The sequence below is a fragment of the Vidua chalybeata genome, chromosome 2 (assembly GCF_026979565.1).
Source record: "Vidua chalybeata isolate OUT-0048 chromosome 2, bVidCha1 merged haplotype, whole genome shotgun sequence".
In the NCBI taxonomy this organism is placed as follows: Eukaryota; Metazoa; Chordata; class Aves; order Passeriformes; family Viduidae; genus Vidua; species Vidua chalybeata.
The window spans coordinates 75,681,565-75,709,480 of record NC_071531.1 but is presented as its reverse complement, the minus strand read 5'-3'; the positions used below and the strand labels follow the sequence as shown (position 1 = coordinate 75,709,480).

The 27,916-nt window shown below is 40.7% G+C and overlaps 1 protein-coding gene across 1 annotated transcript in view; it reads left to right on the top strand.

Annotated features, from left to right (window-relative positions):
* Positions 1 to 27,916, top strand: part of INTS4 (integrator complex subunit 4) — a 33,408-nt gene that overhangs the window by 1,068 nt on the left and 4,424 nt on the right. Inside the window, exons 2-21 of the mRNA XM_053935280.1 lie at positions 64 to 258; positions 2,128 to 2,245; positions 3,472 to 3,578; positions 3,784 to 3,969; positions 5,234 to 5,284; positions 5,905 to 5,993; positions 6,249 to 6,369; positions 6,887 to 6,958; positions 7,984 to 8,158; positions 10,235 to 10,440; positions 12,693 to 12,835; positions 13,781 to 13,896; positions 15,750 to 15,883; positions 16,671 to 16,828; positions 20,123 to 20,216; positions 22,513 to 22,593; positions 24,181 to 24,311; positions 25,210 to 25,269; positions 26,943 to 27,102; positions 27,417 to 27,560. Of these exons, the coding sequence (XP_053791255.1) occupies positions 64 to 258; positions 2,128 to 2,245; positions 3,472 to 3,578; positions 3,784 to 3,969; positions 5,234 to 5,284; positions 5,905 to 5,993; positions 6,249 to 6,369; positions 6,887 to 6,958; positions 7,984 to 8,158; positions 10,235 to 10,440; positions 12,693 to 12,835; positions 13,781 to 13,896; positions 15,750 to 15,883; positions 16,671 to 16,828; positions 20,123 to 20,216; positions 22,513 to 22,593; positions 24,181 to 24,311; positions 25,210 to 25,269; positions 26,943 to 27,102; positions 27,417 to 27,560 (2,541 nt within the window). The remainder of the gene's footprint in view (positions 1 to 63; positions 259 to 2,127; positions 2,246 to 3,471; positions 3,579 to 3,783; positions 3,970 to 5,233; positions 5,285 to 5,904; positions 5,994 to 6,248; positions 6,370 to 6,886; positions 6,959 to 7,983; positions 8,159 to 10,234; positions 10,441 to 12,692; positions 12,836 to 13,780; positions 13,897 to 15,749; positions 15,884 to 16,670; positions 16,829 to 20,122; positions 20,217 to 22,512; positions 22,594 to 24,180; positions 24,312 to 25,209; positions 25,270 to 26,942; positions 27,103 to 27,416; positions 27,561 to 27,916) is intronic.

The window sequence follows — 27,916 nt, the reverse complement described above, 5'->3', positions numbered from 1 at the left end:
TTCAGTCTGGGAAGGAGGGGTCTGGATACACTGTGTTTCTGAGCCGTGTCCCTCTGCCCACAGCAGCAGCATGAGGACCTGTCCACTAAGAAGCTGCGGCTGACCAAGCCCAGCAAGTCGGCAGCGCTCCACGTGGACCTGTGCAAAGCCACCTCGCCTGCAGATGCCTTGCAGTACCTGCTCCAGTTTGCCAGGAAGCCCGTGGAAGTGGAGAGCGTGGAAGGAGTTGTCAGGATCTTGCTGGAGCATTATTACAAGGTGGTGAAGCTGGGAGTCAAACATGCTTACTCCTTCTGCTCCTGTTTGCTTGGTGTGGGACATTGAACAGGGGCTCACAGGCTCCTGTGTTGCTGACTCAGTTGCCAACAGCCTGGGCTGAGAGTGAGCAGCTGTAGCCCTTGACCCAAGTGATTTCTGATTGTGTTACTTGATCCTTGTGCTGATGGTTTCAGCAGCCTGTGGCAAGTTATCCCTGCACATGGCCTGTGTGGTAGTTAACTTGGCAAGGGACAAAAGCCATGTCAAGTTTTTCAGGGAGCCCAGCTGTCTAGAGCTGTTTCAGCTTTATCCAACACTTTCCTGACTGATGTGTCCTTACCTTGTTCTTAATTTTCTCTAGCAGTGGAGAAACCTTTTCGTTATTGCTTATGTAGTAAAAAAGAAGCACTTTTAAAATCACTGAATCATGGAATGGTTTGGGTTGGAAGTGACATTAAAGATCATCCACTTCTGACCCCTCTGCTAGGGCAGGGACACCTTCTGTTAGACCAGGTTGCCCAAAGTTCCATCCAGCCTGGCCTTGAGCACTTCCAGGCATGAGGCAGCTTCCCTGGGCAGCCTTCTCTGGGCCAGTACCTCACCGCCCTCTCAGTGAGGAATTTCTTCCTAATATCAAAATCTATGGAGAAAACTGTCCAAACTTCTCCAATTAGCAAGCAGTGGAACAAGGAAATGGCCTCAGGCTGCTCCAAGGAGGTTTAGATGGGACATTTGCAAAACTTTCCACACTGAAAAGATTATCAAGCACTGGAACAGGCTGCCCAGGGCAGTGGTTGAGTCACCATCCCTAAAGGTACTTCAAAGATGTGTAGATGTGGCACTTGGGGACACAGTTTAGTGGTAGACTTGTTGGTGCTGGGTTAAGGGTTGGACTTGATGATCTTAGAGATGTTTTCCAACATAAATGATTCTCTGATTCTATGAAATAGAGTTCCTGGTCAAATAACAGATTATTTGTACTTGAAGTTTTTTTTGTAGCTTGTATTAGAAGAGACACTCAGGAACCTGCAGACAAGATCACACTGGCAAGTGCACAGCCTGTTACAGAATCCAGCTTTTAAAAATACTGCTTTCAAAACTACCATAGCTGACATTATTTTACTTACAGACAAAATTTTCAAAAGAACTTGTTTCTTAGTACTCCATAACACTTACACTTTCCCTGATCATCCAGAAACCTGACCCTGAAAGCTGTAACTGCAGTGATGATTTATTTGTTTGGAGTGTCATTGTTTTGTTTAAGATGGTCCTGTAGCCTCGTGCTCCTTCATCCCTATATATTTTGGTAGGGCAGTCCCCATACAGTCCTGATGACAGCATCCATTGTTCAAATACATAGCTTCAATCCTAAAATAAAAAACACATCTCAGTTCAGTTGAGAAAGGGACTGCTACCTTGGGTGTCACATTTGTCACTTGGAGGCTGTGTGTGGCACTGAAGTCTCTCTTAAACACTTGACAGATAGAACAGTTGTAACTGTAAAATTTCTTGTCGTAAGATGGGATATTTGTTACTGTAATTTTTCTGGAACTCTGAATGTTGCACAAATGCTTGGTAAGATCCATGTATGGCATCCAGATGACTTTTTACCTTTCTACTTTGCATTGGATATCCTTGGCAATCCAATGAAAGAGGGAGTGCATGAGTCTCTAGAAGCCTCAAAATAAATCTCTAAAATGCATGAACTTTAGAAATTATTTTTAAAGGAATATTAATTGATGAGGGTTACTTATGTAATTATCACCTCTGACAGCATTTGCTGTTTCTTAAATGAGTAGATTTATGTTTTCTTTTTTTTCTTTAGCCTTGCTGTATTGGGGTTTTTTTTTGGATGTTGTTTCCTTCCAGGAGAATGATGCCTCTGTAAGACTGAAGATTGCATCCTTGCTGGGGTTGTTGTCAAAGACTGCAGGATTTTCCCCAGACTGCATTATGGATGATGCCATTAACACCCTTCAGAATGAGAGTAAGTCTCACTTTTGATGTGGTGCTTGAGGTCAAGGTGGAATCATGCTGTCAAAGCATTTGGGACAGTGGCAAGGCCTCACATCTCAGATGTATGATTGGGAATTGCTGCTTAGAGTATTTATTTTCTGGTTTTGGGAATGATGACAGATAACACCACCACATTCTGAGGAGGAGAAGAATGTTCCCCTGACCCTGCTCTATATCTTTGTTCTAAAGGAGTGCAAAATTTGCTTTTGCATCTCCATCTGAGAGCTGTTACTTCTGAGGTTTTCTGTTCTACAGGACAGTTTTGCTTAAAATGGAAATGTGTTTGAAGAGGAGTTTTTTTTTATATCATGCTATGCGGGGATTGCTGGACTCCAGGACGGTTTGGGTGGGTGGTAACGAAGGATCTCTGAGGCCCGGTCTTTAGAGCATAGGGTTTATTGTAAAGGATGAAGGGCCTTGCTTAGAGTTGCCAGCCGCAACTCGTGGCAGGCCCAGGGAGAGCGGGGGGAGAGAGAGATGGTGCCAGGTGGGTGTCCCAGCAGGAAGATCCAAGAGAGAGAGCGTCCGGTCCCTCGGCCACACCTTATCAGGGGGCTTCAAGGTGGGCTGGGACAGGACTTGGGCCAATGGGGTTACAGACATCGGATACTTCAGGGGAGGGTTACAGGTGAGGGATGAACCATACATTGGGGGGTGAGACAGGACATTCCATTTGACCTTAGGATCTATCAGAAAGGGGGGATTGCATTATTGTTTTCGGGATGCTCAGTAATGAAGGTTTGGTATTTCAAACCTTGTTTTCATCTCGATATCTGTATTCTCTGATTCTTTTGCCAGGCCCTCATATTTATAGGGCCTTGCTATTTCATCTTCCCCAACAATGCTAGAGGCCAGCTCATCAAGCTGTATCAACAGGAATGTAGCCAGCAGGTCTAGGGATGGTATTATACCCTTTTACTCAGCACTGGTTAGGCCACATCTGGAATACCTCATCCAGTTTTGGGTTCCGCAGTGCCAGATTAGTGCTGGGAAGGTTGGGTGAGTTCAGCAGTACCACTGAGGTGGTAGAGGACTGGAGTATGTGATGTACAAGGCATAGCTGAGGGAGCTGGGCTAGTTCAGGCCCTGAAAGGAGAATGTTTCAGGGTGGCCTTCCAATGTGGATCAGTCTCTGATCCTGTAGCTGGTAAGAGTTCAGCAAAGTAGTGCATAGCATTTCACTCTTCTGTTTTGCAGAGTCTCACCAAGTCCTTGCTCAGCTGCTGGACACCCTGTTAGTGATTGGCACAAAACTCCCAGAGAATCCATCTGTCAGGATGAGGCTGGTGGAGGTAGCCTGCAAGGTAAGGAAGCCTCCCTGGACCAGGAAACTTTTGTCACTGCCACAAGAAAAAAACAAAGGTAGCCAGTATTAAAATGATTTTAATTTTTCTCAACAAACTGTTACAATACTAACATTAATAACTGCTAGGAAACATAGCACGATGTTTCAAAGGACTGAAAGAACCATAAGAATCCAGTTACATCTGCTCATCTCTTGTTCCACAGCATCTGACAGATTCTTCTCATGGTGTAAGGAATAAGTGTCTGCAGCTAATTGGCTGTCTTGGCCCAGTGGAAAAAGGTGTTGCAAAAGAGGCTGAAAGCCAGGCAGCCAAAGATGTCCAGAAGATAATAGGAGATCATTTTAATGATCAGGACCCTCGAGTTAGGACTGCAGCTATAAAAGCCATGGTAAGTGTAGCTGGTACCGTGGAAGAAATGGTTTGGGGTTGTATCAGGAAGCTGAGAGAGGGCTGCAAACTAATCCACAGAGGTTTGGTTTAGAGATTATTTTAATTAAATTCGTAAAAGCCTTTTCAGTGTATCAAAACAACCTGAAAAAATAAGATAGGTCTTGAAATCTTCGAGTGGCCTGAGATCTGAAAGGGCATTTGAGTGGTTCATAACTTCTGTTTCAGCTATAGCTGAAGCAGCTTTTCAACTTGTTCATTCTTTTGGGTGTGTGTAGGCTCTTTCTTTTAGTGACAAATTTATTTCTTGATTTAGTATTGGTTACCAGAACTGCAGTAAACTACTAGTGCTCCAAAATGCAGTAGGTATCTGCTTATGATAGGAAACCTGTGTGATAAGTCCAGAAAGAAGTTTGTTTTAAAGCAAACATGTAGCCTCATGATTACATTCATTAGCATTCTCTAACTGTTCATGAGATACTATATATATATATATATATATATATATATATAACTGTTCATGAGTACTATATACTGGGTTTTTTTGTGTGGGGACCCTTCAGAAGCTTTTAGCTTTGCAGAAATGCAAGCATAGACCATGCATTTCAAAATACTGCTTAATGTGAGTTGCCTGTAAGTGTATGGGATACAGAAGTTTCTCTATTACCCTGAAAGTTTATTATATAATGTTCCGTGTAATGTGATGGCCAACAAGGATCTTTGAATTAATGTTACTAAGCTCCAGAGAAGGAAGGAAGATGCGTTTGAGGAGATCCGATTGCACTTGAATCTCTCTGAAATCTCCCTCTCCTGGACGTGTCATCCTTCTAAAAAGAAACAATGTAGGACACTTTGCTGTCCCTGTGGTTCAGTAACAGAAAGATTGCCCATGAGTTTTCATGCCATGTAAATGCTACTTTTGGATCCATGTTTCAGGAGTGGTAGTAAAGTAATTAATTATCTGTTCTAATTGTGGTTGAATATGGCTAACACTAAAAAACTATTTGAAGGTTGGGACAATGAACAGGCAGTGTATTTGTATAAATTGTTTTTCCCTAATTTAAGTATGAATGACTATGAAGCAAAAAAATTATACTGAAGTCAAGAGTATTATTTAAAATACTTACAGTCAAGGTAATGCAGTATTTTAATTATGGCAGCAATCAAGAAATGCAAGCAGAAAATGAAACAGTGGTGTCCCAGGTTAAGGTGTCCCTTAAACCTGTACTTACACTTTCTTGCATTGTTTTTTTTTTTCCCTGTAGCTACAGCTTCATGAAAGAGGATTAAAGTTACAGCAAGCTATTTATACTCAGGTAAAATGTTATATTTGTTTTGTACTTGTTTGCACATCTTTCTCTTTGAGTTCTCTGGCTGTTTGTTTTGTGAGGAGGAGGGCACTGAGCAGAGGAGGAGTATTTTACACTTAGGTTGCACATATTCCTTGTTGTATGACAGTGGAAATAAAAGGTTATTTTGCATCCATTGTGCTTGAATGCACTAAAGCATATGCTTTGTTGTATATTGTTTGTTGGGAAGGTGATCCTGGAAAGGGCAAGGCATGATGAAGTCATTCCTATCATCTGGCAGTCATAGTCTGGAAGTCTTAAACCTTTGTTTATTGGAGAGTATCCATAAAGCTTGTATCGTCAGTAAAGCTGTGCATCTGCTGCCTGTATCAAGTCAATTCTATTGCAGACTCACATTTCATCCTTCTTGCATAGTACAGGCAATTCTGGAGTTTAAAACATGTGCCTGATTGACTTGATTAGATCTAGTCTGCCTGATCAAACGTGGAAATACTAGGAAGTAGCAGGGAAGACTGGGTTCATTTTGATTTTTAATCTGTCCTGTCTTGTGGTAAGGATGCTACTGACATTGTGGGAAATGAGTGACAGCTCAGATGGAGATGTTTCAGGTATAAATATTCTTTCAGGCCTGCAAGCTGTTGGCAGATGATTATGAACAAGTGCGCAGTGCTGCAGTTCAGCTGATTTGGGTCCTCAGTCAGCTTTACCCTGAAAGGTATGTCCTGTGTGCACTGTCCTCAAAGTACTGGCCGAGTAATCATCCTAATCCTGAGAGTTTCGTGCTAGTAGGTCTGAGGAGGAGCTGTTAGGAAACTGATGTGTACAAATGGCTGCCTGATGAGAATGCACTGATGCAGTGAAGTTTTGGTTCCTGTTATTTGTTGAACATTCATAGGAAATCAGCATGATTGTTTCTTATTGATGCCATCCAATATGGAATACAATCAACAAACTGATTTCTCTATGTCAGCATTGTCCCGATTCCTTCTTCTAATGAAGAAATTCGCTTGGTTGATGATGCCTTTGGAAAAATTTGCCATATGGTTAGTGATGGTTCCTGGGTTGTAAGAGTACAAGCTGCAAAGTTATTGGTAAGTTGCGTTCTTTTCTTCTCTGGCAGAGAATAGTTTCTCTTAAGTTACTTGACTTTTCATATATATTTGAGGGAAAAAAAAAAGAATGGGAGGATGTTTAAAACCATATAGGTAAATTTCTCCCAAAATTCTGAGGTGAAGTAAATGAGGAAGGTTGAGGAAACCCAACAGTTTTTCAGCTCAACTGTACAGTGACTCTTCCCTTGAGAGTAGATGTTTGAACATTAAAGAAAAAAACAAATTCTTGCCATAATTTCCTGACCCTACTTCTTACCACAGGACACATGAACCAACTGAACTCAAGAAAAGCCACATTAACTTCAGTGGGAAAATAAGATGTTCTGATTATTAAGTTCACTTTTTTAGACTCTAATGTACAATACTGTCAGGCATTGAATAAAGCTGTTCGAATGAGTGGGTAAGATTGGATGCCAGATTGGGATAAGTCAGGAAGTTATATGGTGCAGTTCAGAATAATCCTGTTTCGTCCTTTTGATATGATTTTTTTCTTTAGGGTTCTATGCAACAAGTTAGTTCCCATTTCTTGGAGCAGACCCTTGACAAGAAGCTCATGTCAGATCTGAGGGTATGTAAGTGTTTAGGTTTGATTTCCTGTGTATAGGTGCTAAAATCACACAAGAGGTATGTTAATATTGAGTGTGCTTGTCCACCTTGTCCTTGCCTGAGGGTTGCTGAGAGTTAATTGATGATGACAGGTTTTGTTTTAGATTAAAGTCAATGAAGCAAATGCTAATTTTAGATTTCATTAACCAAGCATTTAGATTTCATTAAGAAACAGCTCTAGGCTATTCAAGTTTTGCAACAACTGAGAGGTAAACGTTTGTGTTGTTCTCATAGTTTTTGGCTAAAAGCTTTACTTATAGTGTATGGAAAGATAGCATCCTAGTTTTAGGAGCAAGCTCTTGGAAACATCCTGCAACATCTGATCAAAAACCATCAACATTTCAAGAAACATGAGTAGCTAAAAGTCTACTCAGCCCTGTGAGCAAAAGTTTTCAGTAACATTCCTTCCTTAAGTAACATGCTCAAGGTTGTGTTAATTTTTTTCTGTCTACAAAAGAATGATGAAGAGCTGCTGGTTTTTGTGTGCTGCTTAGTAAAGGCTGTTAAAGAAAGTGCTGCACAGCTTTATTTAGAGCATGTGGGAAGAGGAGGCAGACTAGCAAGCACAGTGAATGAATATCTCATTTTACACATTGCTGTACTCTGGATAGTACTGGTAGCATTAAAGTATTTAATTGCAGTTTAACAAGTTGAACTGCAAAGTGGTAGCATTTTTGCAGATCACTTATTGGCTTCTTAATTAGATGGGTCTTTGTTCTGACCCAGTTTGGCTGTTTTTACAATGGATGTCTAAGAATATGTTAATTAAAATGTATTTGTTATTATCCTTTCCCTGCATCAGAACTACAAAGAGCTACTGGCAGTTAAAAATAGCCATAGAAGAGTAGGTAGTTTTCTTTTCTCAGCACTTGCCTGTGTGTCAATGCCTAAGCCTCCAGCTATGTCTATTTTCAGATCTAGTTTAATATTTTGTTCAATCATCTTTTGAAGTTTACATGGTTGTAACTGAAATACTTGTTTGGACAGAGGAAGCGCACTGCACATGAACGAGCCAAAGAGCTCTACAGCTCTGGGGAGTTTTCAAGTGGCAGAAAGTGGGGAGATGATGCTCCCAAAGAGGAAATTGATACTGGTGCTGTGAACTTGATTGAATCAGGAGCTTGTGGGGCCTTTGTTCATGGCCTGGAAGATGAGATGTATGGTAAGTGTTAACTGGCCACGGAATAGCTAAAGGGAGGAGATGTGTGTTGGCTGATGAGCATCATTGTGATCTCTGATATGGCAGTTGTTTCAAAGGTACTGTAGTGTTACACAGAATTTTGGATAGAAGTGTTCCATTGGGTAGCAAAAGCAAATAGCTTTGTATAAATGGTAAAGTTTTAGTAATATATATGGTAATAAGTGGCTTGCTTCTGGTCTGCAGAAACCCACTGGGATTATTTTTTGTTGTTGTTGACTTGAATTTAACAGCTGCATGTGGACATAAGTTGGCAGAGTTAGTTACTGCTGTTTGAAATTGGTGTTTTGTCAGCAGGAAGGAAATTCATAGAATCATTTGGGTTGGAAGCTACCTCTAAGACCATCAATTCCAAATGTTAACCCAACACTACTGAGTCCACTACTAAACCATGTCCCTAAGTGCCACATCCAGATGATTTCTGAACGCTTCCAAGGATGGCAATTCTTCCACTTCCCTGTGTAGTCTGTTCCAATGATTTACAACCTAATGTTTTCCATCTAAGCCTCTCCTGGTACAGTGTGAGGATGGTATTTGCATAAACCATGAAAATTCAAAACTCTGAATGTTTTTTTTGATTTTGCCTTTAATGTTACTGGAGGAATGAGGTTAAGTTAAAACATACGAAACCACCATAACAAAAATATTGTTGTAGATGGTGTGTAAAAGTGGGTTTATCTCTCCATGAGTCCTGCAAATAAATGCATGTTTTCCCAGTAGCTAAACTCTCCCTGAAGCTTGAAAGTGCACCTTTTTATCCTAACAGTAAAAAATGTTTCACTGGTTCAGCCCCTTGGCCTGAAGAAATACATTCTCCAGTTTCTTGTTCCACAGTCTTGTGTCAGTATGACGCTGTCAAGGAATGTGGATAAAATGAACAAATGTGAAATGTACACAGATCTCTCTCTCCACTGCAGCATTTTTATCCAGCTTCTGCTGAGCTCTCCCTGACTAGTAATGCTGCTTCATGTCTTGAATTCCATGTTGTAACTTAAATCTGAATTAGCGTGTCAGCTTATGAGAGCAGTATCGGCAAAATGTTTCTCTTCTCTTAATACCTGGGTCTTAATGACCATGGAGACTCAGAGCTGTGACAAAAGCATCATTACTGAGCAAGCAGGGATCTTACTGTCTGTGCATTTTTGTACTTGATTAGAATCCTGAGGAGTCAGATCTGTTATTTAAGAACAGTAGGCCTAAAAGCTCCACACCAGTTCAAGTAAATGTTTTCAAGATGAGCTAATTTGAGTGAAAACTAAAAGTATGTTTAAAACAACAATGTTTGCAAGACATCAGATTAATTACCATTTTTCTGTTCATAGCACATAAATGTTAGGGAAGCTAATGAGGATGATTATAGGAAAGAGAATCTCATCTCTGCCTAACCTTGTCATATTTGGGTATTCTTCAAATTCCTGCAATGTTTTACAGCATAAGTACATTCAGGATGCTTTCTGATGCTTTTTTTACTTTAATTCAAGTAATTTTAATATTAGGTGGTACCTTTTCCTTTGTTTTGAGGAATCTGAAGTCAGAAAGCAGAAGACTTTCATTTCAACTGCCAAAATGTTGATTCTCTGGGGCTTCTCAGCAATTAATAAAGTGCTGCATAGCAAGTTAAAAATGCAGTGAAAGCTCCAAGCAATTAAAATGTCAGGTAGAAAAAAACAACCACAGTTTAATTAACTAAATTAGTTTGCTTAAGATACCAGTGTTAATGCTATGCTTGCAAAACACACTATAAAATATGCAGTATTTATTGATGGATTGGAGACCTGTTCTTCACCTGTAGGTCCCTTTTGCAGATGCTTATGGCAGCAGCAGGGGCTGTATCAGAAGTGAGACTTGATTTGAAGATTTGCCTGTGAGGAGGTCTCCAGCAGGTCCCTGCTTAGGCTCTGTGCCCTCAGTGTTTCTTTAGCATCTCCTGTCCTTAGCCCAGCCCTTGAAGAGTACAAGACCTGACTGTTGGGTGAATGTCCTTTTAAACCAGACAGTTTTAATTAATTTACAGTAAATCCCCTGCTCCTCTTTTAACAGAGGTTCGAATCGCTGCAGTTGAAGCCCTGTGTATGTTGGCTCAGTCCTCACCTTCTTTTGCGGAGAAATGCCTGGATTTTTTGGTTGACATGTTTAATGATGAAATTGAGGAGGTCAGATTGCAGTCAATACACACAATGAGAAAAATTTCCAACAACATCACGCTGCGGGAAGACCAGCTGGATACTGTGTTAGCTGTCTTGGAGGTAAGAAATTCTTGAGGAGGGCAAGAATTGCTTTTCTGCTTGCTTTGGGATGTTTAATTATGTACTGCTAATCAGTCCCATCCTCTGAGAGCAAACCCACCCTTTTTTGGGGTTTTTTGACTCTTTGAACTCTGCCAAAGGTTCCTAAAATCTGGTAGCTTGTAAGTACTGGGACAGGAGAATACTTCTGAAATAGACAAATTTTAGATAAAAACTCTTCCTTTGATCACTGTGCTGTTGCCTCCATGTCTTCTTTCACTTCTCTCCATTTTCCTTCTGTCTTGTGTTGGGGTCCAGCACTCCATGCACTTCATGCTGCATGCAGCTTCATTTTCTTTCTGCTTCTTTGACTCAGCTACTTTGGCCACATCTTTGCTCACCAAGCAGAGCTGGCCATGGACCTGAGATCTTTTTTCTGTTGTGGATGTTTGTCAGTGTGCTCTGCCGTATAATTTTGAGTTTTCCCAACCAGCATCCTCCCAGTTGGTGTTCAGCCAGGATTCAGGGAATAGCATGAGTCAGCTGCTCTTCCTGGTTGATGAGGTTGATCCAGGAAGAGATTCTGGCTGTATGAATGGTTCTGTGTCAAACTGTCCTCTCAGACCTGATTTATTTGCGGAGCTATAGCCCTTGAGGCTTTTTTAAAATCTACTTCTTGTAGTAGGCAAGTTCTTGCTTCTTTTGGGAAGTGCCTTGGGAGGTGCTGCAAATCCACGGTTTCAGTCTCTTCGCCTCTTGTTTCCTTGACCCAGGGCAGCAATTGCTACTTTCAGTTGTGCCTCAGGAAGTAGCAAGCTAATTAAACCTATTTTATCAATCTGTAACAAATGCTGTGGAATATGATCTGATTTTGCAAATACACAATGAACTTTAGGTGCCTCACATTTTTGCCATTATTTACATTTCTTTAAGCTGAGGACCTGTGCATTGAGGTATGAAAATGTCCTGGTTAGGCTGGGCTCTTCTGTGCTGACTTACCATGTATGATAAATCAATTATCATCAGGCATTGGGATAGCTTAAGTGTAGAATTATTAACATTTTAATGGTTTTATCTGATTCTGAAAGATGCTTGGTGCTTTTCTGTGAAATCCACCTTCCAGTTCAAAAATAAAGGATGTGGAAAATACCATTTACCTTGGTGCCTAAATTGGTTCCAGCAGCGTAAATATGGAACATCAGGGTGTTGAGAGTAACTTCTGCTTTCACTTTATCAGAATAATTGTACCAGGTACGCCTTGCTTTTCTGACCAGATTTTGGAATTTGCTTTCCCTGTTGTCCTTTATCTCAGTTTCTATTGAGTTGTGCTCATCTCTGTCCTTTCGTGGTCTTCTGCCTTGCTTGTCTCTGTACCACATTTCTGGTGGGTTTTATTAGTGGTCTGGAGTATTTTATGTCCATGGTCATTCCAGTCCTTAGAGTTCCAGTCTTCTCTGTGGTCATAGTCTGTCTTTGACCAACAAGAGCCATTTGTTGATCATTCAAGTGTGTTGGCTGTCATTTAAGAGCCTTCACAAGAGGATTACTTTTTCTTCTTTTGTGTAAGACAGTGATGAATGAGCTGTTGATACTTAGCAAATTATAATTTAGAAAAGGTAAAATCCACCATTGAAAAGCGTCCCCTTCTTGTAGCCTATCAAATTTTCACGATGTGTCCAGCAGCGCCAGGCAAATGCTGATAGCAAGGAACATGGTGATACATGGATATGGAATGTCAAGGTGGTTTTTGGCAGAAGGAATGTTATTAATTCAGCTGAGTATTCTAGTCTGTCCAGCCATTGACATGTCCTCAGTGCTTCCTCAGACCCTCTGGAGGCTGGTGACTGGGCTGAAAGCCTGTGGAATTGAGCTCCCTGGGTTGAAAATGATAAAAGGCTGCTGTGAAAATGCTAAAACAATCTTTGGTGATTGTTTTACTGAGTTGCCCAACACCTTCCTTTTCTCCTACTGCAAAAATACAACATCACCCAAACCAAGTAATGATTTTTGCTCTGCTTGAGCGGGTCAGCAGTGAAGCAGTTCCCATTCATTCCAGTAAAGGAAGCACATAGGAGAATGAGACCAGGAGTCTCTGTAGCACTTGCCTGATTTGTCATTTCTTCTGTGCTTAGCTCTGGTGACTAGAAACAGTCACTGCTGTTCACAAACCTCTTTTATTAACTCAGCCAAGGAACAGAGACTGCCGCCTTTAAAGTAAATGTGTGTGCAGGCATGTTTCACTCAGCAGTGTCTGCGTTGGGTTTTGATTTTAGGATTCTTCAAGGGACATTCGGGAAGCACTTCATGAACTGTTGTGTTGCACCAATGTTTCAACTAAAGAAGGCATCCATCTTGCACTGGTGGAGCTGCTGAAAAACCTGACCAAGTATCCCACAGACAGAGAATCCATATGGAAGTGAGTGTGTTCAGTGTCCTTGTGTGTCTACTTACTTTCCTCTTTTTAGTAAGTGAGGTGCTAGGAAGTACTGAGCTTGCTAAGGAGGTAATCGGTATTGCAGGTGTACAATCCTGTTACTCTGTAAATATGTACTTATTCATGACTGGTGTGGAAACTGTATTGTTCTTGTTTGTCAATACTTGCACTGGGAATCCAGATCTGATGACCACTCCTGGAAATGTCTGCCTATTCCAGGCACTCAATGCATTCACAGGAAAGATGAATTCCATTTGAAACATCATCTCTTCTATGCAAGTGTTTTTGCTTACTTGACATTGTGTTAAATAGTAATATTTACCAGCAGTTGACTGCATCAGTAGTGATAAGTGGGTTGGCCATGTGGCATTGTGCTGTCAGAGGAATTTTTCTGTCTAAGTAAAAAGAAGGAACTTTTGTGTCAGATTTTTTTGGTTGTTTAATGGAAGCAATAAAGGGAATGGTGCTCCACACACATGGTTTGAGACGGAATTCTTAGATATATTACTGGAAACACTTACGTTAGCCTGCTTTGACTTCCAGTATACTTTTACATTGTTTTTGGAGGCTGAGGGTTTTGAGGTTTTACCTCCTATCTTCCTTATTTCTGAAGAAAAAAAAATGCACTCATTCACTAGTCTTTAGTATAAAAGCTTCCTGGATTGTATTAACTCCAAGTGTTAACTATTTTGTGGGCACTTTAAATAAAAAAAACGAAATTATTACTGCTTGTCCTTCCAATTTTCTCAGATCCTATAAAATATTAATGCAAATGGTCAATTGCAAAAAAACAGTGAGCTTGGACAGCAGGATTTTCTTGCTGACTGTCTAAAAGTGTTGCTGCAATATAAAGTAGTAATGCTTTAGAATGTTGTATTTTGAAAAGTGCCTGTTTACTAACATATATTTCAATCTGTGTATTTCCAGATGCTTGAAGTTCCTGGGAAGCAGGCATCCCACTTTGGTGCTTCCATTAGTCCCAGAGCTGCTGAGCACACATCCATTCTTTGACACTCCAGAACCAGACATGGATGACCCAGCCTGTATCTTTATTCATGAAGCCAGTTGATAATTTTGACTGCAGTAGATTTTATTCATGATTTCCTGACACTCACATTTCTTCAACCATTTCTCACTGTAGCAGACAAACAATCCTGTGCCTGTTTCTGAATCCCTTTGCACTTAGTTTGTTACTCAGCAAGTAATGGAAAAACTGTTAGCTGGAACCATCTTCATAAATATCAGTGGACTATAATTGGTCTTCTTCTTGTGCTGTGATGAATAATCAAGCAATTTGTCAAGGCTTTGCATATGAGCCCTTTTGTCTCAAAACATTTGTCTAGTTTGCATTAATTTTGAAGATGCTTTAGCTTTTAAATAAGAAGACTGTTTTTTCATATCTGTTTTCTTTTTAGGTAAAACTTTTGCTATGCTCATTGGTGTGCAGTTTATAAAACAGCACCATCTCTAAGTACAGCAGTGCCTGAATCCCCATAATGCTTTGAATTTTTCATCTTTCTGAAATAATTCAATATCAGAAATTCTTCTATTATTGTTAGCTCTTCCAGTGCTTTAGAATACAAATGATTATTGATACACCATTCTCCTCAACAACAGGAGATGTCTGGAAATGCATTTTTTCCATTGTTATTCCCCTTGCTTCCCTTCTGTGTGATGGCAGAACATAATGTTATTTCTGATGCTTGCTGAGACACATTGGACTGGAACCTTCCTCTAGAAGCTGTTCCTTATTTTTCTCACCAGTCACAGGCCGTCGACCAGAAATTCTATACAGATTAAATTAATGCCTTGTGAGAATTGAAACAGGCTAGAATCAGGTGGAGAGAAATGAATCTGTAATTACTTGGTTTAGTAATAATTTGAGTAAAGTTGTCCTGTGAATTGAGAATTAAAAGAACTTAAAGAATTAAAGAATTGCAGGGGGAACAATGCTGTTATTTAACTCAGTTCACCTTCCTGCCAGGAACCAGAGAATATTATGTTAGAGAATGTTTTGGAGGTAACTTGCCACCAAATTTTACAGAGGCATATTATGTGAAGATAGGCCTGTGAGCCAGAAGCTGGGGTAAACCTGAATAGCATATTTCCAGTGTAAACTGGTATTTAAAAATATGGTTTTGTTTGCTTCAAAGCACTTAGGAAATTTGAATCAGAGCTTATGCTTGGGATCAGCCCTGTTGCAGGTGTCAGCCTTTGGGCTAACTTCAAAAGCCTTTGGCTGCTCTTTATTTCTGCAGGTCTCAGACTGTAAAAATGTGTTTTCTGTTTCAGAACTATCTTTCCATGTTTGATTCTTTGGGTTGCTTAAAGTCTGTGCAGAGTGATGTTTTTCAGGACATCTTAGGTAATGCAGCAATTTTCAAAGACTTGGCAGTAAATGTATAATTTTGGATGCTGTTAGGGCACCAAAAAACTTGAGCAACCTGGTCTAGTGGGCAGTGAACCTACCCATGGCAGGGTGGGGTTGGAACTAGTGGTCTTTAAGGTCCCTTCCAACCAAACCACTCTCTGATTCTGTGGTGCAAACTGGTGAGCACAGTAAGCTGTGAGGAAGAGTGAAACTCCACCTAATGCACACATTCTGTATTTGGCATCCCTGGCTTCTTTCCGTTGTGTTGCCTCTGAGCCATCCCATGTTGGCAGTAGCATCTTTTTTCCAGTATGGCTCACCCTGTAATGTTTGCACTTTGTACTTGGTTTTCATCTGCTCAGACAGCCGTTTCTTTGGGTTTGGCTCGGTATTTTCCAACTATAGAGAACTTCCTAGACAAATCCTAGCCAAAGAAAGGGTTGTTGATAACTTGTTTCAACTTCTCATCCCCAAGGAACTCTTCTTTCTGTTTGTCATTTTTCTTTAACAATCCATTTGCAATAGACATTGCTGTTCTGGTTCTGATTTTTAATGCTGCTAAAAGTTGCCCAACAATGCCTGCCCTGTTCTCTGACCATACATTCAGACATTATGCGTATCTTCGGGACAGTCTCTCTCACCTGGTCCCTCCATTAAGAGTAAGTATAACTGCTTTGGTTTGGACTTGGACACCTGTTAGAAATGTGGCCAGTCTCTTCCATGTCTGTCTGTGTGTAACACTTAGATTATGAAAGGCTTTTCTCCTGTGCACCATGGGAATTAATATTGAAATGTGCATAAAGGCAGGAGAGTCAAATGTTAAATTACTACAGTATGGAATTTATAATATTTTGGGGAGAATAGTAACATCATTGCTCTCAAGTGAGAATACCACATGGTTTGCTGCTTAGGTAAGAATACTGGGAGGGCAGTATTCCTGGGAGTTTTCTATAGCTTCTGACTGTATGTGTGGGGAAAGGCCTTTATAGATCTTCCAACATTTCACTTGTGTCCTACCTGAGCAGTTTATTCATGGGTGAAATGTGTTCCATTCTGCTTTGCAACATGCTTTTCCTGTGTGGAAGTATAGGTAGGATTGAAGTTGGCTGTAAGTCTTATCACAGCTCATAAAACGAGTGGTGATTTTTGTGGTCTCGGACTTCCCTTGGCTTCACAGTGTCAAATGTAAGATGAGGAAGATGTTTCCCTCAAAGGGATGTTGAAGTTTAACTTGAGGATCTCTAGTGCAAGTCGATTGTAAAGTGGGGAGGATTGACTAACAAAGATGCAGATTTTAAAGTCTTGGTATAAATTTTGTATTTGAGAAATGAATTGGAGCTCTTATTGAATTGTAAAATAGATGTCAGCATTTTGCAGTGCTGTTCCTTGTGTTAGACTTGTTCTCTCTCTTTTTTTTTTTTTGTGTGTGTGTTCCTTCTCACTTAGTTGCCGGGTAGAAAGCTGGTGTCCTCTGCTGTCTCTCCCAGTATTACGCCACATGAAGATCCTTCCCAGCAGTTCCTGCATCAGAGCCTGGAGAGGGTTTATAGCTTTCAGCACCTTGACCCACGGGGCATACAGGAGCTGCTGGAATTTACCATCCGGTAAGGCCTCAAGCTGCCCTGTTTATGGAAAGATGTGTTAGGGTGCTCAATTACTCTAATGCAGGTGTTTTGCTTCTGAATGTGAGTGTTGTAATCTTCTGTCCAGTGTTTAACTTGAGCCTTCCTTTAGAGACTGTTGTGATAAAAGAGTGTTTGTGACCTGTTTTCAAATAAAATGGATGGTCTCAGGTCTGGCACAGCCCCCCAGAATAACCAGTGTGCATTTTGGGCGGGGGGCATCTTTTCAGCACATGGTAAGAGTTAGGTAAGGGTGTTCTTTTTGGACTGTTCACTCATGCTAAAATACACTCACAGTTTTTGTGGTTTATGGGTGACAGCCTTGTGTCTCATTCTCAGTTTTGTGTCCTTGTAATTTTGATCATATTATTTGTAATGTACTTGCAACAAGATCTTCTTGTTTTGTTTTGGATTTTTGGTTTTTTTTTTGGGAGGGGGGGAAGGTATTGTCCCCTTTGCTCTTGCATTTTCTGGGTCCTATGACCTTTCATTCAAAAGGAAAGGACCTGCTTCTGGTGTTTTAGGTTCTCATTGCCAGTCCCACTTACAAAGGACTTGGGCATTCCTCATCAGTTTTCAAATCAGAGAGCTTTTCCAGGAATAGAAAACATTCTTGCATGCTGCTGTCTGCTGCTGTATAGATAAGGGTGTGTGGTGTTGCTTCTCAGTGTGGGTTTTATGCTGCCTCTTCCATTTCATCTCTAGACTGATTTACACAAACAAAACACTTGAGAAAGATCCTTTCAATATGATTCCTCTGCTTGGAAAGAGCAAAAGAGCCTTATTTTAAGAGTTAGGAAAACAATCCAAAATGCTTTGTTTGGAATATGGAATTTTAAAAAAGCTTAATTATTTTTATTCCTTCAAAATAGCTGCCTTCTGTTGTGTGTATGTTGCTGTGAATCACTGTCACACCCATCTGCAGCAGAGAGTAAACAGTGTGCTCCTCACTGAAAACCCAGCTGTGGGAACTGTGAGGTTTATCCTCAGCTGTTTTGCAGCTGCTGTGTGCCAGCCTAAAATACAGTCTCAAAGCATTTAATGCACTAAACACTTGAAACAGGTAATCTCTAGGCCAAGCATCCAGAACCTCTCAGGCATGAGGGTCTGGGAAGCTTCCAGGCCATGACTGTTTTCAGTTTTTGAGTTGATGGAAGTTACTGGCTTGGCTTTTTTCCTGATGGGATTGCCCTCCCCAGAAATCATACTAAACTAACTGCTCTTTTCTATCCTTAAGATAAAGGGAGGATTTGGACAAAGCCAAAAAAAGTGTTAAAAGGTTATTTTGCAGAGGGCAAGATATCCCTGCACGAGCAATTTGGTTGCTGAGAGCAGAAGGATAGAAGCAGCTCACAGCAGTGGATGGAATATAACTCTCTCCTCCTTTATCATTGTCATCCACAGAAATAACAGACCTTGTGGAGTTTGTGTCTTCTTGGGACTCAGAGTTTTGGCTGCAGAGCCTAGGGGGGGTGTATCAGTCTGCAGTGTGGTTAGAAATGTAAGACAGGCTGTTTAGCAAATATGTCTGTGGTTTAGTTTCTCCATCTATTCAAGAATAATTTTCTTTTTCTTACAGGGATGTTGAAATCTGTTTAAGATTTGTAAGGAAATAGAATTAATGGAATTTGGAACCGTGTAAGACTGGGAAATTGAATATCTGCATAGTTGTTAGCTGAGAGATGGCATCCTGTTCCCCATTACTGTGTTTTGATGGATTGTGACATGGGAATTAAGCACCCAGGAGCCTCCTCTTCACTCTGCTCTCTGGAAAGAGATGAAATGGAATCTCTGTGTAAGGTTGAGGCTGGCTCAGCTGTTGGTGCACTGCTGTTGAAGGAAAGCACAACCCCTCACTATAAGAGACATTGAGGGGCTGAAGCGTGTCCAGGGAAGGGCAGTGGAGCTGGGAAGGGCTGGAGCACAGGTCTAGTGAGGAGCAGTTGAGGGAGCTGGGGGAGCTTATCCTGGAGAAAAGGAGGCTCAGGGGGACCTTAACACTCTCTACAACTGCCTGAAAGGAGGCTGTAGCCAGGTGGGGAGTGGTCTTTTCTGAATAACAAGAGGATAGGTGGAAGCAGCCTCAAGTTGTACCAGGGGAGGTTTAGATTGGATTGTAGAAAAATGTCTTCATGGAAAGAGCTGTCAAGCACTGTAAGGGCTGCCCAAGGCAGTGGTGTATTCACCATTCCAGGAGGGATTTGAAAGACATGTAGATGTGGTACTTGTGGTGGGCTTGGCAGTGCTAGCTTAATGGTGGGACTGGATGATCTTAAAGGTCTTTTCCAACATAAATGATTCTATGATTCTCTGCTTAGGAAAGATTTTCTTTGCATATTATACAGATAACCTCATGGATTTTTGTTAATGTCTCAGGGCTCAGCAAGTCTCTGGTTTGGCAGAGCCAAAGATTCAGAATTGCATCCTAAATGCAAAGATAAATCTAAAATAAACAAAAGAAAAAGATCAGCTGACAAATAAAATTAATAAATTCAGTAGGAAATGTGGAAGTAAAGTGATAATTTTAATAGACTTTGGATCAAAGCAAAGTGTAGAGAAGAAAAGACACATGTTGAAACCACATCATCCAACCTATTTTCAGTTCTGTAAGAAAAATGAATTTTGTTTTTTTAATGCACACTTTAAGAAAACTTGGCTAGCAGTAGAGAACTAAAGCCTTTTGGGTTCCATTAACTGACAATTTTTTTTCTATCATATGTAAATCATACAGCTGCTTATATTGCTGTATGATTTACAAGAAATACCAGGCAACACACACCATCTAGCTGGGCAAATATCAGTACATCAGATTCTAGCTTGGCTTAAAAGGGCAGCTCTGTTTCAGATACAGTTGGTTGCATGAGCCTAACACAGTCCCAGCAACCTTTCTTAGCCAACATGAATAGTTTGATTTCCCAGCAGTGTAACAAAAATGGGTCGTTAGCTGCTGTAGAAGGCTGGAGTGTTTCAAGTTAAATCTGGACTTGCCACTCTGTGTGGTTCCCATGGGGCTGCAGAGTGATGTGGGTTGACAGACTTAATGCTTGCACTGCTGTGCTGGTGTCAGCTTCCCAGAAGAAGGGACATGCTGAGTCCCAAGATGCAAACTGGTTTGTAGTGTGTGTTTTGCTGCTGTTTCTGGTGCTTGCTCTAATAAAAGCAGGCAGCAGGAATAGCTGGCTTTATTGTCACTGCCTTCTGAATGTGTTTGGATTAAACTGTTCTCTGTCTCAACATTATTTTCTCTTTTCTTTTTTTTTTTTTCACATGCTTCAGTGATCTTCAGAGGCTTGGAGAGCTGCAGTCAGAACTAGCAGGGATGGCAGATTTCACTGCAACTTACCTTCAATGTCAGCTGCTCCTCATCAAGGTTTGACTTCATCTGGGTTTTTTTGAGCTGTTCTTCAAAAATGCCCCCAGTCCATCACAGTGGCATTCTTTCATGTTTTGATGTTCATACTGGAAAGTGATGTGTGATGAAAGAGCAGGTTCTGTGGCCTTCTGATAAGCCTGCTTCCATCCTATGGCAAATAATTTATGCAGTAATTTTGCCAATGCAGACCTCTGCTGCTGTACCTAGGGCTTATGTTGGTTCACGGGCATTTTGTCAATGCAGAGTTTATTATCTGAAAGAAATCACACTGAGGGCAACTGTGTTAGGAGAGTAACTTTTCCCTGCTGGTGGCTACTGGAATGTTCTTTGTTAGACTGGTGCTATTTTTATAGACGGTGATTTGCAGAGATAGGTTTATTGGCACCAGTGCCAGAGGAGTTTTTAAGACTTGATATCAGTCATGCTTTCTTTTATAGTGCTGGAATGATCTATCTATTTAGTATTAGCAGGTCAAATGGCTACTTAGACACCATTGCAGCAGCCCTTTGCAAAAGTCCCTTTTCAAAGTCAGCTTCTTGCTGTAAACAAGAACTAATTTTTTACTTCATAGGAAATCTTGAGTTGGAAGGGAACTCTCTAGTTCCAACATCTCTGCTGGGGTCAGGAATTCCACTGGATCAGATTGCTCAGGGTTGTAAGCTGTCAGTAGTATTTAAGTTTGTCTCTTGGCATTCTTTGGTGTTTGAGCGTAACTTACACACATATAAAGCAAGCAGCAAACAGGTTTCCAGAAGGGACTCAATGAAAGCTTTGTTATGTAAAACCAAGGACAGATTTCAGTTGCTTTGCTAATGCATAGTTGCCAGTTGGCATATCTCATGGCAGGCCTCAAATCCTTGGAATATTATTTATCACCCAAAGGTATTTCAGATGAGCAGTGGTACAGTTCAGTACAATCCAGCTAAATCCAAAGTGAAATATGCTGTGCAGGCAGAGGACTAGCTTTTGGAGATAGCTTTGTTACCCTTCTCCAGGGTTTGACTGGAATGAACCAGATGGTTTTTGCGTCTGGCAGAGGTGTGCTCTGTTTGGAAGAAGGGTAAAAGCTGAATCAGCCATTTTTGGCTTGAGCTGTAGAACAGTTGATAGATCAGTGATGCAGAGAAGTCACTAATATGGATGGAATGAAAAGTAACTGGTAATATCAGGAATCACAGAATATCTTGGCTTGGAAGGGGTTTTGAGAATCATCTAATTCCAGGAATCATCTAATACAGGCAGGGACATCCTCCACTCATACAATACAATTAGAAATTCTGAGAACCTGAATGTGCATGTAGCCCTTTTCAGTAGATTTCTTTCCAGTTGCTTCTTTTCCCAATAGGAAAAAAGCTGCTGGGGGAAAAAAAAAATTCATTTCCCAGCCTCTCAAGGCTCAAAGGTTCCATACCTTTAAAAGGCTCTACATACCCTGTGATTTTAGGGGTAGTTAACTGGGACTCATGTGCCGGCCTTGGGTGAAGGATATAGTCTGTATGTTCTTGAGCTTTGGCTACAGCCAGCCTTGTACGTAGCTGTGTCTAAGGACAGGCAACTTCAAAAAGGAGGCAGTGATATTAATTATCAGTCAAGCTTTCTACATTTTTTTTAAACATAAAGGAAAAAGCAAATAGTGTGGTGGGCAGTTGGGGTTTTTTTTGGTTTTTTGTTGTTTTTTTGTTTGTTTGTTTTTGTTTGGGTTTTGTGGTTGGTTTTATTTTTGAGGTTTTTGTGGGGTTTTGGTTTGGTTTTTTCCTTTTTTTTTGTTGTTTTGTTTTTGTTTTTGTTTTTGTTTTTGTTTGTTTTTGGTTTTTTTGGGTTTTTTTTGTTTTGTTGTTTTTGTTTTTAATACCAATATCAGCAGCTGAATTAGACACAATATTTGTAGTAACTCCAGGATTTTGGTGGAATGGAGGAAAGTTCAGAAATGTGACTGTGGAAGTAAGTGTGTTTCTGGGGACAGTTGTTTTTATTCCCACTTTTTGCCTTCTCTCTGAGATTACCCTGATTTTGGTCTCAGGGGGTTGATAACAAGTGAGCTCTTGCTTTTCGTTATGAAGTACAAGGAATTTGGCTTAACAAGTCTCTCATTCACAGCTTTGTTAGTACTATTCTCAACTTCCTTTATATTTTCTAGTTGTATAGGTATTTCTGTTTCTTTATAGAACAATGTATATTTTGGACGCCTTGGTTCCCTGTGTTGTATTTAAAAGCTTTGGCATGCTTTTTCAACCAACTGTTTAGACTGAATTGGATATTTACCATCATTTCATGTTTTTTTTTTTTCTTGTAGGCCTTGCAGGAGAAGTTGTGGAATGTGGCAGCTCCCCTGTACCTAAAACAGAATGCATTGGCATCTACTGCAGCAAAACAGGTGAGATGGAAGCAGCTGAGCCTGCACAGAGGCCAGTCCTTGGGTAGGAGTCTTTTGTTGGCCATGGAACAATTAAACACTTCTGACCTTCCACTGCTGTAGTCTGTCCAAGTAAATCTCAGTCCTCCAAACTGGGGTCATTTCTCTTCTCTTCAGAAGATGAGTGGTGAGGGAGGGAAGTTCATGAATGCTGTAGAAGGGCAAATATCACATTCATCTTCCAGAACAGTAAGAAAGAAGATCCAGAAAACTATGGGCTGCTTGTCCTTGCCTCTTTCCTTGGGAAGGTTATGCACCAAATACTTATAAAAGCTGTTCCTAAACAAGATTAACAAAGCTACTTGGAACAGCCAGAATGCTTTCTCAAGAACAAATTATGGCTGACTACCACCACAGCTGTCTATGGTGAGGGAACTGGAGCTGGAAGGCAAGGCTGCTGGTCTGGACAGACTGGAGAACTGGGATGACAGGAACCTCATCATGTTCAGTACATTGAATATGAGGCACTGCAGGAGGCCAACTGCAACTGGGATCACTTGGTTAGGGAAATGATCCAGCTGTGGGGAGAGGCCATCTAGAGGGCTGTGTCATGTGTGGGCCTCCCCAGTAGAAGGAAAAGGCTGATAAACTGGGGCAAATTCAGCAGAGGGTCAGGGCTCCCAGCACATTACCTGCAAGGAAAGGCTGAGGGAGCTGGAATGGTCCAGCCTGGAAAGAGCAGGCCTCAGGATGGATTTACTTCTGTCTAGCACTGTCATTACAGGATATAAATGAGACAGAGCCAGACTACTCTGGACAGGAGGCAGTTGGCAAATGATGAAAAATTTTGATCAGCTATAAAGGGAAAATTTCCTGTAAGGATGGTTAAGTATTGTTGCCCAGAGAGGTGGGGGGAATCTCTGTCGTTGGAAGTATTTGCAATTTGATGTGGCCCTGAATTACTGGATCTAATGAGACCTGCTCTGGGCAGGGAACCAGGCTAGATGAACTCTGCAGGTCCCATCCAATCTGAGTTATTCTGATTCTGTGATGTATAAATGATCAGGTCCTGGAAAAACTGAAGCTGAGCCCTAAGAAAAGGTAAAGAAGCAAGCAAGGTATTCAATAGTCTGGTAACAAATCTAGGTTAAAAGCAATTTCATGGTTCTGTTGGGAAACTGCTGATATTTTGAGTCTTCAGATAATTAAGATGTAATAGACCGGTACTGCTGTGCATGAAAGCCTTCTCTGCTGTTGATGAGTAGAAACAAAAGCCATCCAGCTTTTGAAATCTTCTCTGATTGAAATGTTTGTCTTGGGTGCTCTCTTGAGTAGCGTGTGAACCTCCTGGAAAGTGTTTTCTATTGTGATGGTGGATGTAGGTCACTTGCTGTCAACGCAAGGTAAGGGACTATTCCCTGTTAAATAACTTGAAAGTTCTTTGGCATCTGCACAGTCATACTGAACTCAACTGTATTAATTTGAGCACACCCTCTTGCTTCATGTGCTCCTCGGCATGAGATAAAAATACCAGAATCTGCTGATCATGGTTGTACCAGGGCTTAACAGTCTGATGGTTATTTTGTCCCTGTGGTGTCTGTCTCGCAGATCTTGGAAGAAACTTACAAAATGGAGTTCATGTACAGCGGAGTGGAAAGTAGACAAGTGGTCATTATTCACCACATGAGACTGCAAGCAAAGGCCTTGCAGCTGATAGTGACTGCCCGCACCACCAGAGGGTAAGGATGACCTGACCTAAGGATCTTCTTAGGGTTAGCTCTAAGATTACTGTCCTTAAGCTTTGTTTCAAAAATCAGCAAGGATAAATTAGACACATAACAGGGTAGCGTGCCAATAACCATTTGCTAGAGTGATTCAGAACGAAAAACCTTCTATTGCCTTTGATTCAGCTGTATAGGGACACAATCCTGAATTAGATGACAAAACTATTGGGAAGATGGATTTTGTGGGCTGAGTTCTCTCCTTTATGAACATATAAATAGGTTAAAAACATTGCAGAGTTGATATTTGGGACCTGTTTAAATGAGAAAAATTCATATATCAAAAGAATGTACCAAACATGTTTGCTTCATTAAGTATTCATAGCTGAATTTTTAGCATCAGGGAAGTATTGTCCTCCTGACTGATCTGCAACTGCTGTGTGTGACTCAGAAACTGCTCCTGTGCAGGCTTAGGTACATGAGAGGTTCTGAGTGCTTTGTTTTGGCTGCTGAAGTTAAAGAAGTGACACATGGTTCTAGAATGAGAACTCCAGCTGGTGGAATTAGAACAAATTAGTTACTGTCCTAGTTTACTTCTGTTTCAGGTTTGTTGCCATCAATTTACTGTGTTACTGTGGAGGTTTATAATATATTTGCCTTTTAACCTCTTATTTTATGGGTGGAAAATTAGTATTTTCTAACAGTAGCTTTGGGAACTTAATTAGTACCTTATGCAGATGGGGTTTTTATGTAAGAGGGGGAGATAGATAAATTAGGAATATTTTTTTGGTTCAAAAACTAAAATCTTCCCATTTTTAAGAGGTTTAGTGGGATTCCAAACCATCTAAATGTGTATAGCCATAGAGCCATTTTTCTTTCTTTAAAAGTAAACCAAGGAATATTATTTTCATTACAGAGTGGAACCTCTTTTTGGGATGTGTGAAAAATTCCTCCAAGAAGTGGATTCCTTTCAGAGGTGACAAACTCTATTGCTTCTTCACTTTATATTAGAAAGTCCCACCACCATTGTCATCAGGGGATGTTCACTTTGTTTTTCATCTCTTCACATCTCACTTCCCTGCTGTCCTACATTGGGAACTGTCATGTGATAATAATAAAGCAAGAAGAACCTTTGTAGTTAAAGTCCTTAACATCAGGATATTATGCTGGTACTTCAGAAACATGTGTTCTGAATTAATTTTTTATAGAATAGCTGACTTTTTTCTTGTATTTATAAGGATTTATCTACTCTGAGTAGATGCTGTTTTGATAAATACTTTTTTTTTTTTTTTTTTTTTTTTTTTTTTTTTTTTTTTTTTTTTTGTTATTTTGTCTCCTGGAGTTCTGAGAGTGTTTTGACATTTCAAAGCTTAATAAAAAAGCTTTTACCCTTGATGTACTCAACATGTAGCAGTAAGTCAGACAAGAATTCTGCAGTATCTTTCCTGGCCCTGTCTACTGCTTTTGCCACCTCTTAGTAGTCACCTTTACTTCCAGGGAGAATAGATGTATAAGTGTCAATTTGATAATAGGATTGATTCTAGTGAAAGATGTCCCTGCCTGTGGCAAGGGCGTGGAACCAGGTAATCTTTGAGGTCCCTTCCAAACAATTCTATGGTTTTGATTCTGTGAAATAGTGATGAATTCTGCTGATCCTGAGACTCAGTGCAAGGAAAAATACACACAAAATGAAGAGTTCAATCCTCCAGCTCCAGCTGGGCATTAGGGTAGGACAGATTTGGTCCTGTTTTCTTATCAGTTAACCAGCCACAACTTCCAAGCTTATAATAAATGTGAATTTAGGCAGAACTAGAAATAAAATTCTGCTAAGCCAACTAAAGATACTTGTATATCTGGACTAGCTATACAATTCCCTGCTGAGTCATAAAATCATAGAATCACAGAATCATAGAATGGTTTAGGTTGGAAGGGACCTTAAAGACCATCTGTTCCAACTGCCCTGCCATGGGCAGAGAAACCTTCCACTAGACCAGAACTCCATCCAGCCTGGCCTTAAACACTTCAGGGACGGGGCTTCCACAGCTTCTCTGGGCAACCTGTGCCAGTGCCTCACCGCCCTCACAGTGAAGAATCTCCTTCTAAAATCAAATATAAATATTTCCTCTTGTAGTTTAAAACAATTCTCATTTGTCCTGTCATGATTTGCCTGTGTAAAGTCTTCTTTATAAGCCCCCTCTACGTACTGAAAATTTGCAGTGAGTTCTCCCTGGAGCCTTCCCTTCTCCAGGCTAAACACTCCCAACTCTCTCAGCCTGTCTTCCTAACAGTGGTGCTCCAGCCCTCTGAGCATCTTCATGGCCTCCTCTGTTCTTCTTACACTGTGAACTCCAGAACTGGGCACAGTATTCCAGGTGGGATCTCATGAGGGCAAGAAGAGGGGAAGAATCCCCTCCTTTGACCTGCTGCCCACACCACATAGCCCTTGATAGTGTCAGTTTGAGCACAAGGCACAGTCCCAACACAAGTAGCCAAAGTCATCTCTTATGGATGAGACACATCAGAAGAGGAAGGCAGGTATCTAATTCTGTCATTATAACTAAATATAAGGATTAAGTAGCTTGACTAAAAATAACAGTACTGTGGGAAAAGTTGAAAAAATATTTGATTTTTAATCTATTCTTGACACAGATGTTTCATCTCAGAGCTCCCACATATGCAAGGCAGTTTTGTAGATAAATTGCTGGACTTAATGCCCAGACTTGTGACGTCCAAGCCTTCAGAAGTGGTCAAGATTCTTCAGACAACGTTGCGGCAAAGTACCTTCCTCCACCTTCCTCTTCCAGAGCAGGTTGGTTTAACAGAAAATTAAAAAGCAATATCCTTGTGGACTGTCTTGGCATCTGACTGCTTTCTAATATACCATGAAGCTTTTAGAATTCAGGGTCTTGTCAGACACAACTCTTACTTCTTTCTTGTTTGTCTTCTTATCTAGCATCCTCCGGACTACTGTTAAAAACATTAAAACTTAGTAATTCCTGGCAATATAAAAGAAAAAAAAAAGTTTATGCAGGTCTCTGTTAAGAACAGTAGTAGCTATGATTTTTTTTTTCTTTCCTCTTTCCCCCACCTTCTGATTTTTGCCAATCACTTTGCCCCTAACAGCTCCATAGAGCCACTGCAAATATCATTGAGCCTACTGGTGAATCTGATAATCCCCTGAGATTTACATCAGGATTGGTTGTGGCTCTGGATGTTGATGCAACTCTGGAACACGTGCAGGATCCCCAAGGAGCTGTTAAAGTTCAGGTAAGAAGTCATTTGACATAAATGCAAACAAGATTATGTCTTGGGGTGAGTTTCTTTAAGGATGTCAATACTTTTAGATTGCAAATAATGATACCCTTTATTAGTAACAATGCTGGATTTCTGTGTTTTGACCAGTCATTCAGAAACTGGTTTGTCTGTAATGTGCTGAGAGTTGACTTGGGTGCAGTTCTGAGAGTTTGCTTTGAGCACTTGGATGTCATTCTGTGCTTCCATGTGTACTGTGCATGTTATGGACATGAACACCAATAAATGCTGGTGAGCTTCCAGCTGGTCTAGTAGGAGGAGAAGAAGCAAAAGAAGTTGTTCTGAGTGGCACAAAAATATGCAGGCTCTTG